The sequence below is a fragment of the Barbatula barbatula genome (genome assembly GCF_947034865.1).
Source record: "Barbatula barbatula genome assembly, chromosome: 3".
Taxonomy (NCBI): domain Eukaryota; kingdom Metazoa; phylum Chordata; class Actinopteri; order Cypriniformes; family Nemacheilidae; genus Barbatula; species Barbatula barbatula.
The window spans coordinates 9,945,321-9,958,693 of NC_136764.1; the positions used below are offsets into that span (position 1 = coordinate 9,945,321).

The 13,373-nt window shown below is 39.1% G+C and overlaps 1 protein-coding gene across 4 annotated transcripts in view; it reads left to right on the forward strand.

Moving 5' to 3' along the window:
* The window catches only part of cadm3 (cell adhesion molecule 3), a 44,759-nt gene extending 32,081 nt beyond the window's left edge, over window positions 1-12,678 (forward strand). Inside the window, exons 7-12 of one of the 4 annotated variants that reach the window (XM_079451682.1) lie at window positions 135-225; window positions 1,450-1,622; window positions 1,851-2,237; window positions 3,085-3,105; window positions 7,062-7,187; window positions 9,823-12,678. In XM_079451682.1, coding sequence (XP_079307808.1) covers window positions 135-225; window positions 1,450-1,622; window positions 1,851-2,237; window positions 3,085-3,105; window positions 7,062-7,187; window positions 9,823-9,941 — 917 coding nt within the window. In that variant the 3' untranslated portion in view covers window positions 9,942-12,678. The remainder of the gene's footprint in view (window positions 1-134; window positions 226-1,449; window positions 1,623-1,850; window positions 2,238-3,084; window positions 3,106-7,061; window positions 7,188-9,822) is intronic. The other 3 variants (XM_079451684.1, XM_079451683.1, XM_079451685.1) reach the window with 3 other exon arrangements.
* The last annotated feature ends 695 nt before the right edge of the window (window positions 12,679-13,373 follow it).

Genomic DNA, 13,373 nt, shown 5'->3' on the forward strand with positions numbered 1-13,373 from the left:
AAATGATTCATACCGTGTTATACGACTTCGGTCATACCACCCACCTCTGTCTTTGTGTGTATCATGGTACAGACAGAACAAAACCCAAAATAGAGAAAAACTAAATGTCTATGTGTCCTGTGTGTGTTTCTCAGTTTCTCCAAGCGTGTGGATTCAAGCCGAGAATGACTTCCCCCGAGAAGGGGAGAAGTTTTACATGCAGTGTGTTGGGAACGGAAATCCAGAGTAAGACACACACACATTTCCATTCTTGACGTTCATGTTTTATGTATGAAGCTATAAATGGTCAGTCTATTGATCGCCGTTCTCTCTTTAAATACACACACACACACACTTCGGTTTGATGGTATCACAGTGGTAGTTGTGTTACATGAGACACTGATAAGCGCGAAATTAGAGACGTCCTTAGATCAAATAGTTTTAAATACAGATCCTCCATAAACCTAGAGTTCCAAAACTTACCTGAAGCCAAAATATGACATAAATGATCATCGCAGATATATTATTTAGTTACAGTATGTTGTGTTTTTGGTAACCTGTATCTGATCACAAATATTTCCAATGGGTGCTGTAAGTCAAGATAGTGTAATTCAATATCGCCCTCTGCTGGTGCAGGAAACGATTGCATTACAGTTTATAATGATCCAACATCCATTAGTACCACACAGAGAACCATTCAACCTCATTTAGACATTGTAAAGTGCAGGAAGCGTTGGATCCGACATCTTCTTTTAACGGAACTCAATTGTTATTAATATGATATTGATAAAACAGATAAAAGGGCCTTTTTGACTGTGCCACAAAAAGAACACACGTCTGTTTGCTATAGTCAAAGAAACTAAATGTAGGATGTAGTTGGTGGGACTGAGGAAAGGTTTTTTCACTGGTTTCTATGGCCTCTGATGAGGCATTAAATAGATATTTGCATATAACCATTTGCAGATATTTCCTTTTGGCCTTATCACACCGTGTCAACATTTTTCTTTAATATTGGACATTTGGGTGGTATTGATAAAACCGATAAAAATAAAAGTGCCTTTTTGCCCCGTACCAAACAAAGAGCACACTGTTTGTTTGCCATTGTCAGAGAAAAAAAATATAGGATTCACATTTGAACTTTTTTTTCCAATTGCATTTGGTGATGCACTTGTGGCGCATTTATTAATCGGGACATTACATTTTCAGTATGACCTTTAAGTCAAGAGTGTCATCGAATGTGGTTGTAGGTTTACTTCCCTTTTAAATGACGTTGTGTCACATGTGATAGAGGTCTGTCGTGTTCTCGGGGGTCTCCAGTACAGCCCCCCTTGATATGCTCAGTTCTTTTAATAGTCGGCCAAATTGCAAATTTCTTCGATCTGCTCAATTAAACTGCTTAAGTCTGCTTTTCTTTTGATGTCAAATTTCAAAACGCTGTATATGCAGTCTCTCACTCTCTCTTTCCGACAGGCCCTCGGCTTTCAGATGGGATAAGAAAGATGGACTGCTCTCCCCTCAGGTGAAGATTGATGGTGCGTTCCTGCGATTTGAGTCCCTCAACAAGTCTGATGATGGAATTTATATGTGCTATGCTGACAACGAGATCGGCAGGGGGGAAGGATCGTTCCCGCTCTCTGTGCAAGGTACATAACAAAAGTCAAACGAAAGTGTGGGGGGGTTTGTTTTTTTGCATTCTTCATCATTAACTGTATTTCAGTTACTGATTTACATTTACTTTCACTACTCTTCTATCTGAATTTACTTTGGTTTCTTTCTGTTTTCCGTTTCGCATGACATCTCTTTACTTGTTATTTTTTTACTTTCCTTTCTTTCATCGCTTCATCCCTCACATCTATTGTCACTCTTCAAAGATTCAGACCTCTTCGGTTTCACCTCTCCTCCTCCTCTTTTTTCTTCCTCTCTCGCTTTTACATCTTCACCACATCCCTTCATTTTTACCTCCACTGAAAGTCAATCTCTTCCTCTCACCTCTTCCGCCACTGTTCCTACTCCATCCGTCTCCTTCACTCTCCCTCCGTCTCCTCCCACCTCGCCCACGCTACCTCCTTCTCCTGAAACTCCCACCGCTTCTCTTTCCAATGCGCCTTCTGAAATTCCCACCACGTCTCTTTCAAATGCGCTCTTTCCCGATCTTTTGCCTTCTTCCCTTCCCACTCGCATGCCTCCATCGCCCCACTTCTCCACCCCTGCCACTCCATCATCTGTTCCTCAGCTGAATGGAGCTCACACCTTTACAGGTAATTCATCGCGCACACACGCTTTTAACATGCCACAGTAGACAGCAGTTAAATTTATGATTCAAATTTGTACTTTGAAAAGGGAGATCAATCACACCAAACAAATTACATTTGACATGTTCTAATGCGTAAAAAAGCATATATAAAGTAAATGCTTTTTGTTTTTTCTTCACATGCGCTTAGCTTTCTGTTGGCCAAGTCGTATATTATAAAACAATAGATGTCTCCTAATTCAATAGCTCCTGCAGGTCAGCAAGTGTGTTTGCAATTGGGAACTGAAAACACAGTAATTACCTAAAACTATTCAACCTTCTTTGTGTAGCAAATGCTTTGTAGGGAATCGAAGTCACGTTTATGTCCACAGATCAGTTAATAGCGAGTTTAGATGAGTCCATGTGTATCAGTTCATAATGGGGCGGGTTGTGTTTGCGGATGCGAGAGAGATAGAGATGTATATTAAGATCTCGTGTGCTGTATATTAGAAGCATGTTGAGCAGCATCTGCTGTCGGCTTTGACTGTAATGCCGGATTTAACTAGACGCATCGCGCGGCAAAGCCTCTGATTATCCAGAAACACAATCTGACACCTCACCTCCCCTCCAGCAAACATTCGCTTTATTTCATTATTTTGCTGCAAAAATCCTCCTTAATACTTATCAGATATACTTATTTTTTGTAACCGTTCAGCGAACACACTCAAACATATGCGCACCTCTTAATAGATCGCTTTTTTCATCCTTTGTCTTTGTTCCTTCTGTTGCTTCACATCTCATTCATGTGGCCCTCATCCATTCATCCATACATCCATCGTCCACTCATCCATTCATCCCTTCATCCTCTTGAGAAGACGGTGTAACGATCACTACAGGTATTGTCATTTCTCACTCATTCCTCTTTTCCTTGTCTCTATCTCCTTTTTTCTGTACCGTCACAGGAATAGAAAATCACTAATGACATTTCAATAATATCTCAATTGTTTCTTCAAGATAGCATTGAGAGTGCAAATGGAGACTTTCAATCTCATTTTTCTGCTGAGAAAATGACCCCAGTAATGAGTTTTATGGATTTGCAGAAGAGATGTCAACAATTTCTTAAAGGTGTCATGAATTAAGAAACCAATTTTAACCTGAGCTTTTTTATATTAAGGCTCATTGTATTCAAACGAACATCCTGTAAGTGTCAGAACTGAAGTCGTCCTTGTTCCGGAAATGACAACTTTTATTGACACCAGGCCTAGCGGACGCCTGGTCCTGGAATGTACCTGTCGTTGATAGGTTGAACACCGCCTCCACAGAAGAATATCAACGACTTCTCTAGCCCTGCCCACTGGTTTGCGAATTACATAAGCCATGTACACATAGTACACACTCACCTGCTACACATAGTGACATATGTTTCGGCTAAAGATGCATTTTGTCCATCAGTTTAAACTAAACCGCTGCTCTTTTGCTGTGTTGCCGTGTTCGTTATTAATAAGCGCTTTTATGCTTGTTGTTTGGTCTTAGATCAAAAAGCCTCGACACAATAAATGATTTTTGAAATATATAAACAATCTGCATTTTAAGGTTGGTTTTCGTCTTGTCTTTATTTGCTTTTTTCTGTGAAGATCTGGCAACCCTGTCACTTTAGGGAAGGGCTCTCGAGAGCGGCTAGCCCCGTGTCATATGTGCAAAAGTACGGCTTTCTTTCACTTTTATTTATAATGACCAAGCAACAAACATGCAACATTGTGCCGGCCTGGTTGTGGAAGAACACAGTCGCTTCCTTCGAATTCTGATATTAGGAAAGCGTGGTTGAACTTTATTTATAAGTTTGTTCCTGCTCACGTGGGTGAAACATTGAGCATTTGTTAGCTTCATTTCACGGTGGATTCCTATGTAAACAAGGCAATTACAAACCAATGTTGTGCCGTCAAAATATTTAATCTGACCGGAATCGTATGCGAGTACAAATATATGTGCGATGCGTCAGTGTTTCTTTGTAAGACATTGCTTTATATGTCCTGATGTGTAACCTACGTGTCAAAGCAAGTTTAAAGAAGGCTCCAACTAAGCACGTAGCTTGTCAAACCGACAAACAGAAATGTACATCGCATGGCACACTGCTGTCTTTTGGAACTGTTGTCCAATCATAGCAGTGGGCGGTTACTTGTGTTCTATGTGGCACGCCCTCAAAACCCAGGTAGAAAATAGCCAATTATTTATTGATTTTGATGTTTTAGAATGTAAAAAACACTAGTAGACCTCAAATATTCTCATTTGATCAAGACCAAATGATCTGTATTTCAAAACCTACAGCATGCTATTAAGAATTTAGGAAAAACATCATCGAGAACCATAGTGCTTATTGTAAATACCGTTTGACAACTGAGAACCGTTTAACATTTTCCATTTTTAGCTGTACAATTTTCTTTTGGTTTTCTTTTTGGATCTCTGAATGTATGTCTCTTGCCCGTTCTCCGCTATCTCTCTTCCATCTGTCTGTCTATTTGTCTCAGGGGTCTTGAGTTTCTGACGATTGTGGGCGTTTTTCTTTTTAGCAACAGCTCTCTTCTGAATTGGTCCGTCATTATGAACATAGTTAATGGCGCGGGAACGTTGTTAATGAAGGCCACACATTTTATATTACATTGAAGACATTAATATCAGCTCAAACTTATTTGTTCATTAAAAGCTTACAATTGAATTAGGTTGCGCTTTTAGACAATTTGAAAACAATCTCGCTTAGGAAAACTAGAGAATGTGTAATATATATAATTGACGCTCGGGAGGTCCAAAAACAAATATTTGCTTCAAGGGAGGTCCAGTCATATGTAGCATTGAAAATCGCTAAACCTTGCTACACTTTGGTTAGTCACTCACACAGAGTGTTTTGATGAATAGCAGTACTGAGGAATAGTATAAAAGCACAGTACGGAACGGAAGTATTTCACTGGTCGATTGTACACAATTGCGATTGGTCTATTAATAAAGGACTAATAAAAGCAGCATGTTCTTTGCTAACCATCCATCATTTTCTTGCTAAAGGGATAGTTCCCCAGAATGATTTCATCATTACCTCATGTGATTCTGAACCTGTATTACTTTTTTTTAAGATATTTTGAAGAATCTTGGTATCCAAACTCACTTCCATTGTTTGGACACAAAACCACATTTCTCAAAATATCTTCTTTTTTGTTTCACAGAAGAAAGAGTCATGTTTTAAACGAAATGAGGATGAGTAGATGACGACCTTTTATCTTTATTTTATAACTGTACACAAACATATAAAAAGTCCCCTTCAACGAAAACATCATGCACCTTTTCCTCAGTGCTCTTTTCGTGACTCTGCCCTGTTTGTCTCTCTATCTCTTTTCCTTTTCTCTCTAAGGGCTTCTTTTGTCACTCAGAGCTCATTCTGTTTGTCCTCCTTCATCCTCTCCGCTCTCATCCGCAGTTTTTTTTCTTCTCCTGAAGCCTGTGAGCGTCAAGGCGACTGTTAACTTGTCTGGTTTTGATGGAGTTTTGTTTGAGGAGGAGACAGAGATCGTGCTGTGGGTGGGAGTGATGGATGTCGTTCACGCTCTCTGCGTCCGGGCAAAGTCACTGAAGCTTATGATGGACTTTTCGCTGAAATCTCGCTTTCGTTTATTCATGTGGTTATTTCAAACAGAGGTCAGCAGCTATTGGGGCTTCGCGGTAGATTGAAAACGACGCTGTGCGGTAATTGCCTGGCCCATTAGGAATGTTCTCCGTACGTTATATAAACAATTCGCTCATGCCTAATGTGAGATAATAGGAAATGAGACCTGTAGTTCATTTCTGAATAACATTCGAGCAGAAATAGCTATCAGCAGTTTTGATCTCTTGTGAGGTATTTTGGTTCAGTTTGTTTGCTTGCAAATGTCAAGGGCTCTGTTAAAGGGGAGAGATCGATCGAAGTCGTTTCTTGAGATAGTAAGCATTGTACATTAGGGATGAGGGAAAAATGTATTGGCAGATACATCTCAGTGTTTTCTGTGAACCTGCAATACAAATAATTACCTTTTTGTTCATATAAGTTCAAATGAAGAATATTGTTTAGGATAAAAGAACATGCCGAAACATTTTTTTCTCGCATGAAACCCACAGTCGGATTCCCTTTCTTTTAAGAATGCAAACCTTTCTCTGGTAGTTTGGTAAATGACCACGCTGAATTTTCATGGCAATTTGTGATGCTTTGTTGTGATGCTTTTGGTGTGAATAGGCTTTAAATTGAAGTATTTTTAGAATATGACTAACATTTAAAATCATATTACACACTTTCACCGAGAGCAAGAGGAACAACCGCATAAAGGAAGCGTTCCATCAAACTATCTATCTTGGACAGCTTTTACAGCCTTCACATAATATGGAAAGTACACAGCGTTTACCTCAAGCTTACTTTGAAAACATTTGAAGCCCTTCGCCATTGTTGAGAAAAAACTTCTCCAAGACCGAATTTTCTGAGCTATGCTATCGTCATTCATTTTATAGCTCTACTGTACATCCACAACAATTGTCTCATTTTCTCTAAGGGAAATCTTAGGAGGAACATCTGAAACGATGTTTATATATACAGATCAAATATAACAGATGCTTCTCCATATCTCCAGAGATATGAAAAAGCAACCTTTAAGAAATATTTGTGTGTCGAGTCGGCAAGAGACCAGAGTATTTCTTTGTTTATTTTTTCTGTGTCTCTCAAACCCTTTTCTGATTTTGCATGGTCCGTTAAAATATCATCTTTCTTTGTAATTGTAAAGAAGTGTGTGTGGACTCTTTGCGCATCTTTGAATGTCTATATGTCTTTCTGTCCATATCTCAGACCCCACAGCGCTGTCCACCCCCTCAAGTGTGGACCACGCGGTGATTGGTGGAGTGGTGGCTGTCATTGTCTTCATCATGCTTTGTCTTCTCATCGTCCTCGGAAGATACTTAATCAGACACAAAGGTATCTCACACATACACGCCCGCAAGCCAAATATATCTGACACACCCACACACTCAGCTGTAATCAGACACATGTTTTTACACACAATTTGTATTGGACACAAACAACCCCCTCCACACACCATCCCAATATGACACACACACAGACAGATAACACAACGATATTCGGACACAAAAATATCACACAAACACACACCTGGAGGACTTCTGGGGCTGTTCAAATTCTAGTCTGGCTGCATCTTGCCTCATCAGCATCTTTTAAATGAAGGAATGTGTTTATATACAGTATATACTGTACAGTATATTTATATACAGTACATTCTTCCATTTAAGCAACACATTCTAGACAGTGCGTTGACTTTTTCTCATTGTTGACTGGGACATTATACTTATAAATGATCCACGTTTCATTTCAACATTGCTACCAAGAAAAATACAAGAAAATGGGAAAGTAAAACAAGCTGGGGAAAAATGTCAATAGTAAAAATGTGTAAACATCAGCTCCTTCTACAAACAGAGCAAAAGGGAACAAACTAAGGACACATGCTGTACCAGACTGTGTTCTTGATATTCCGTTACACGTTACAAAATGTTCTGTAGATTTATTCCAATATGCCAGAGAAATCATGTGGATGTCAATTCTCTCTAACAGTGGGACAATAGTTTTGCGGTTGATGGAATAGAAAAGGAGATAGGATACTAAGATAGACGTTTTTAAACTTTTATGTCAATATGTCTTGCAGTGCTTTGGTACCCAAAGAAGAAATGAAGGATACTGTTATTACTGTTCTTTTAAGATGTACATGACTAGTTATTGTTTTGGTCTTAAAAGTACCTTATGGTATCACTTCTTATCATAAGTAATTAGGTCAGTTATTAAAGGGACCGTTCACCCAAAAAGAATAATTCTGTCATCATTCACTCACCCTCGAATTGTTCCAATTCTGTATACTTTATTTTTGTCCTGATGAACACAGAGAAAGATATTTGGAAGAATGCTTGTAGCTAAACAGTTCTTGGCCACCATTAACTACCACACTTGGAAAAATGATAGCCGTAGTCAGTGCCACAGAACTGTTTGCTTTCGTACATTCTTCAACATATATTTTTCCATTCAACAGAACAAAAACATTTACAAATACATTTTTCTATATGGTAGCCAATGGTGTAGGGTGAGTAAATGAAGACAGAATTTAAATTTTTGGGTGTAATGTGTGTTGGTATGCTATTTCTCTTGACTGTATACACAAAGAACATCCCTTCTGAATCTCTAGGACGATGTAAACTGTATGAAATGTCTGTATTTTTCCCACAAAGAAAAGACTAAATATATTTACACGAGACAATTGCATTTACAATGTGCAGTTGACAAAATGTTGCCTTTTCTATTGTTGTTTAAAAAAAAAGAATAGCAAGGCAATGTTTAAAGCATCACTGTTGCTATTGATTTTAACATCTGATACTTGAATATCACCCATAGCCCAAAATACAGTGGTTCAGAATAAGTCATTTCTGCAGTTTAGTTTTTTTAAACGGTCTGGTTGAGTTCTGTCAGTAAGAGCATGTTTACACAGTACATCAGATTTTTATTTTAAAAGAACAAGGACATTCTGTCTTCCCGAGTACAAGCAGCAGCAGTTAATAAAGACTGGCAGACTGTGTTACTGCGGGAGACTGTAAATACAGTACCACAGCTGTGCCGCTCTTTCCTCCGTGTATCATCTGCCACTTACAGCAACTCGAGAGAGAGGTTGAAAAATCTCCTCGCTGATTTAAAGGATATACCTTCAAGGTTAGAAACAAATTCTGTAGGGATTTAAACTAAGGAGTGATTTCTCAAGGAATTGAAAGTTCACTTGAAAGTTCATTGTCATTTCAAACCTGAATGACTTTCTTTCTTGCGCAGAACAGAAAAGAAGATATTTTGAAGTATGTTGTTAACTTGCACCCATTCGCTTGCATTGGTTTTGTGTCCATACAACAGAAGGGAATGTGTGCCGGTGCTGTTAGGTTACCAACTTTCTTGAAAATATCTTGTGTTCTGCGGAAGAAAGAAAGTCTTACAGGTTTGAAATGACAAGAGAGTAAATGATGAGAGAATGATGTGTTTTTGTAGCTTAATTGTAATAGAACATGCAAGGCCATGGGTTTGATTTTCCTGCATTATAAGTCTCTGTAATTCTATTTACATTTGCAGATCTTATCCAATTTCATGTCAATACTGGACCATAGGTGTTCAGAAGCATGACTCTCATAGTCAGGTATAAAATAGGTGCTGTAATTCCTCAACACAAGAATGAGTAACGGTACAAAGTTAGAAGGTCCCATACAGTGCATTTTGTTTCTGGCTTTGGAGTTCCTCGTATTCTCTCTGCGAATGAAACTTTTAGGTATTTTGTAAATGAGTATCTTATATCCTGTTTATGTACTCACGCCTCTTAATAGCACTTAAAATACTGAAGGACGGTTTTCAAGAGCCCTAAAAGCCTTTACTTTATAATGGGTTTACTGGAGGAATAGACATTCCTTAGTGCTTTAGCAAGAATAGATGGCAAACTAGAACGTGGTTGACCATTTTCATTTTTAGAGTCTGATAGGTCCACCCATTTAAAATCTCTCTCACTCCTCTCTCCCAGGTACATACCTGACTCACGAAGCGAAAGGCTCTGATGATGCCCCTGATGCTGACACAGCCATCATTAACGCTGAGGGTGGCCACTCTGGGGTGGACGACAAGAAAGAGTACTTCATCTAGTGATCCATCCTTACCCACCCTCTACCTTCAAATGCTTCAGTTCACTCAGTCTGACGGGGGAAAACAGGGAAATGGCAGAGAAGAGAGGACATATGTGAGAAAAACAAAGCAAACAAAAACAGTGTTGACCTGTTGGAACTGAAGAACCTCAAATAAGCTTCAACACACAGGACAGGAAAGTGCCAGTTATGCACTGGCGCGTGGGCTCATTTTCACATACATACACACACACACACACACACACATGGGTTCATGCTCAAATGACACACACTATGCCTGCATTACCATAATCAAACACGCATAATAAAAAAAGAGGTACGCAAAGGCAATATGACAGTGACCACTTTTCTCTCGTTTCCCATGATTCCTTTCAAACAGTCTGGATCAAACACACGAGCGCTGTGGCACACGCGCACAGTGACGTGCATGCATGAACTTCGGGACATGTGGTCTGCATCTAAACCCCATGAAACAAATACACAGACCCACGGTCGGCATGCATGCACACACACACAAACACTGAAGAAGCGATTAAAAAATGTAAGCAAGCGATGCTACTGTACGACCCTGCAATATCTCAGACAGACACAAACATGGATACACTCATATGTCACCCCATTGTAACGTTACACTAATTCACATGCATACCAAACTAACACACACACACAGAACCAGGCAAAAACAGCAGCCCCTTAAACCATACATTTATAAATACATATACAGTATATGATTATATAGCATCATTTTTACTCCGTGTGCTGTAAATATACTCTGTCTCTCTCTCTCTCTCTCTCTCTCTCTCTCTCTCTCTTTCTCTCTAACTTCACTGTCTGATATTGCAGTATATACTCTCTGAGCCTGCCTGGTTTTCTTACATGCGTGGAAATGCAGAGTTGATAAAAAATATCTCGGACTATAGAAAAAAACATGGTGTTATGAAAATATTTGTATGAATTTTGTTCTCTTCGAGTTTAATTTCTGGTGTTAACCGTTGGTGCAACAGTCTAGTGTCATCAACCGGGGAAGATGATTATCGTTATTATTTTTTATAACATGGTCCTTCACGATTAAAATGCATTACATTTGTTGTGCACTGATGTTCCATTGTATCGGTTTCAACCGTCAGCTGACTCGCGCCACCTTCAGGAATGAATCTTCTCTGTTCTTCAGTGGCAGGTCATAATTTAGAATAAGCAGGGTAATACACAACCAGACTACTGCTCTCTTTTTCTCTCTCTCCCCCTCTCTTTCTGTCCAACTGAACCTCCCTATTCCCACGCTTTCTGTCTATTTACTGCTTCTCCCGCACATCGCTGTGATAGATCTAGAGTTTTCCTAGACTACTAACATCACCTAGAGGCCATGTGGTTTTTAGGAAGCGGGGGTGGAGGTTGAGTCATGCAATGAACCGAGGCAGTTGTATTCAATAAAAAGTGGTTAATTGTTTGTTTCAGATCTTTCCCGAGGACAATCTGGTGTGTTGTGTGTAATCATTATGGAGGAGTTTTGCTTCGGTAAGAATCCAGCTGTTCATCCCCTAATCATTGCTGATCTGGTGGTAGACTAGATAACAGGTCGTGGCCAGCTGTCATTTTGAGTCCCTTATTCCTTCTGTATAACAATTTACATTAAGTATAGGGTCGCAGGTGTAGCCCAGCAGTGTATGTTGGCCTGTGGTGCTTATGCAGGCGATGCACGTTTGAGTCTGTCTTGTGACATTTTCAAACCATGTTCCCCCTTTTTCCTTCATAACCTTTATTTTGGCAACTGGCCAAAAATAAATGATTTAGAAACAAGGCGTGTTGGATAGTAGGAAACTGAGTTGGAATAAAAAATTATTCTGAATAAAAGTCTTAAAATAATGTCAAATCTAAGTCCTGGTCACCACAGATAAATTGGCAACTGACCATTTACAACCAAAAATTGTCTTCTGCCTTTAGACTCCCTCCACATACTTTATGTACCTTAATAATGCCCGCAGACAATGAAATTCTGAGATACCCAGTTGCAATTATCTGCCGCCAGGTGGCAGTAATGTAATTCGTTTCCCCATCCAGCTTTCTCTCCCTCCCTCTCTCTCTCTTTCTCTCTCTCTCTCTCTCTCTGTATCATGTACAAGCAGTAGAATTTCCAGTTAGTGATACATCAGCTCAGTGGTTAATTTTTAAATAATGTTGTTTACTTTTATTCTGCTGTAGTTGTGCATACTGTTGTTTGTAATTGTTATTTTTTATGTTTATGACTTGATGTCTCATACTGGAAAGTATAGATTAGAGTTACATTACCTGTTTTTTTATCTCCATTTTTTCATATAATTAGTGTTGCCTTGAACAGTCTACTGATAACAGCACACACAAGTGAACACAGACACTAGCACACACAATTTGGGAACATGTGTGCTTTAACTGTGTTTGTGTGTGGAGGATTTTGCAGCCCAGCAAACAGATGCAGGAAACACTAAACGTATTACAATCTGTTAATGGCGTTATGTGAAAATCATGTTTTTCTTTTGAACGATAAGTCTTCCTTTTGAATAAATATTCATATCATGTGAAGTTATTCTGTCATGTTGGTTTGTATTATGGCCGATGATGTCATCTAAACGGGACTGGACTCTGAGATCATCATCATTGTGGGTTCCTTTTGTTTGATGGTCTGTTTAAACAGTATTTGCTTTTTGTTACAAAAAAGAGATCCCTTGTTAACTTCAAAATAAATATACATTTGGGTTAACCTCATTTCAGTGGTTATTTATATTGCTATTTATATTATGTTGATGTATCAAAATGGCAAATAAGCTACAGGTGAACTGAATAAGTCACCCAAAATAAAATATCAATTTTACTTAGATTTAGGTGTTTGTAAAATATGACATCTGGCATCTATGGAAACATCCTTGCCTTCCACTTTTCACCATTATTATTATTACTTTTACATTATTAGGTTAACATTTCGAATATCGGAATTTACAAATGCTTCATTTCAGTACAGGTTAAAGTGTTTAAAACTTAATTGATAACTGGAAAGCAAACATTATTGCAACTGGTCCTCCAATAGACTAGACCTTAACCACTTCCCTTTGTGACAACTAGCCCCGTTCTTCTCTACCAAGGGCTCTTCAGTCACCAGGTGTAAATCGTCCTCTGGTCGAACAGCTCCTGCATTCCATTTTGACATGCAGTGTGCGGTGCGAGGTTTAAAAGGTTTTCTTTCACGTCCTTGTTTTAAATACGAGCTGCCGTTTCTGATGCAGCGTGCTGTGACATTGAAAAACGCGTAAGGACAAAAAACGCAATCAGAGAGAGAGAGAGAGAGAGAGAGAGAGAGAGAGAGAGCGAAACAGAGAAAGAGAAAGAGAGAGAGCGCGTGATCCATCGGCGCAGTACCGAGCGAGTCATCCGGTTAGCTCAGCTCCGCGTCTCTAGACAGTCA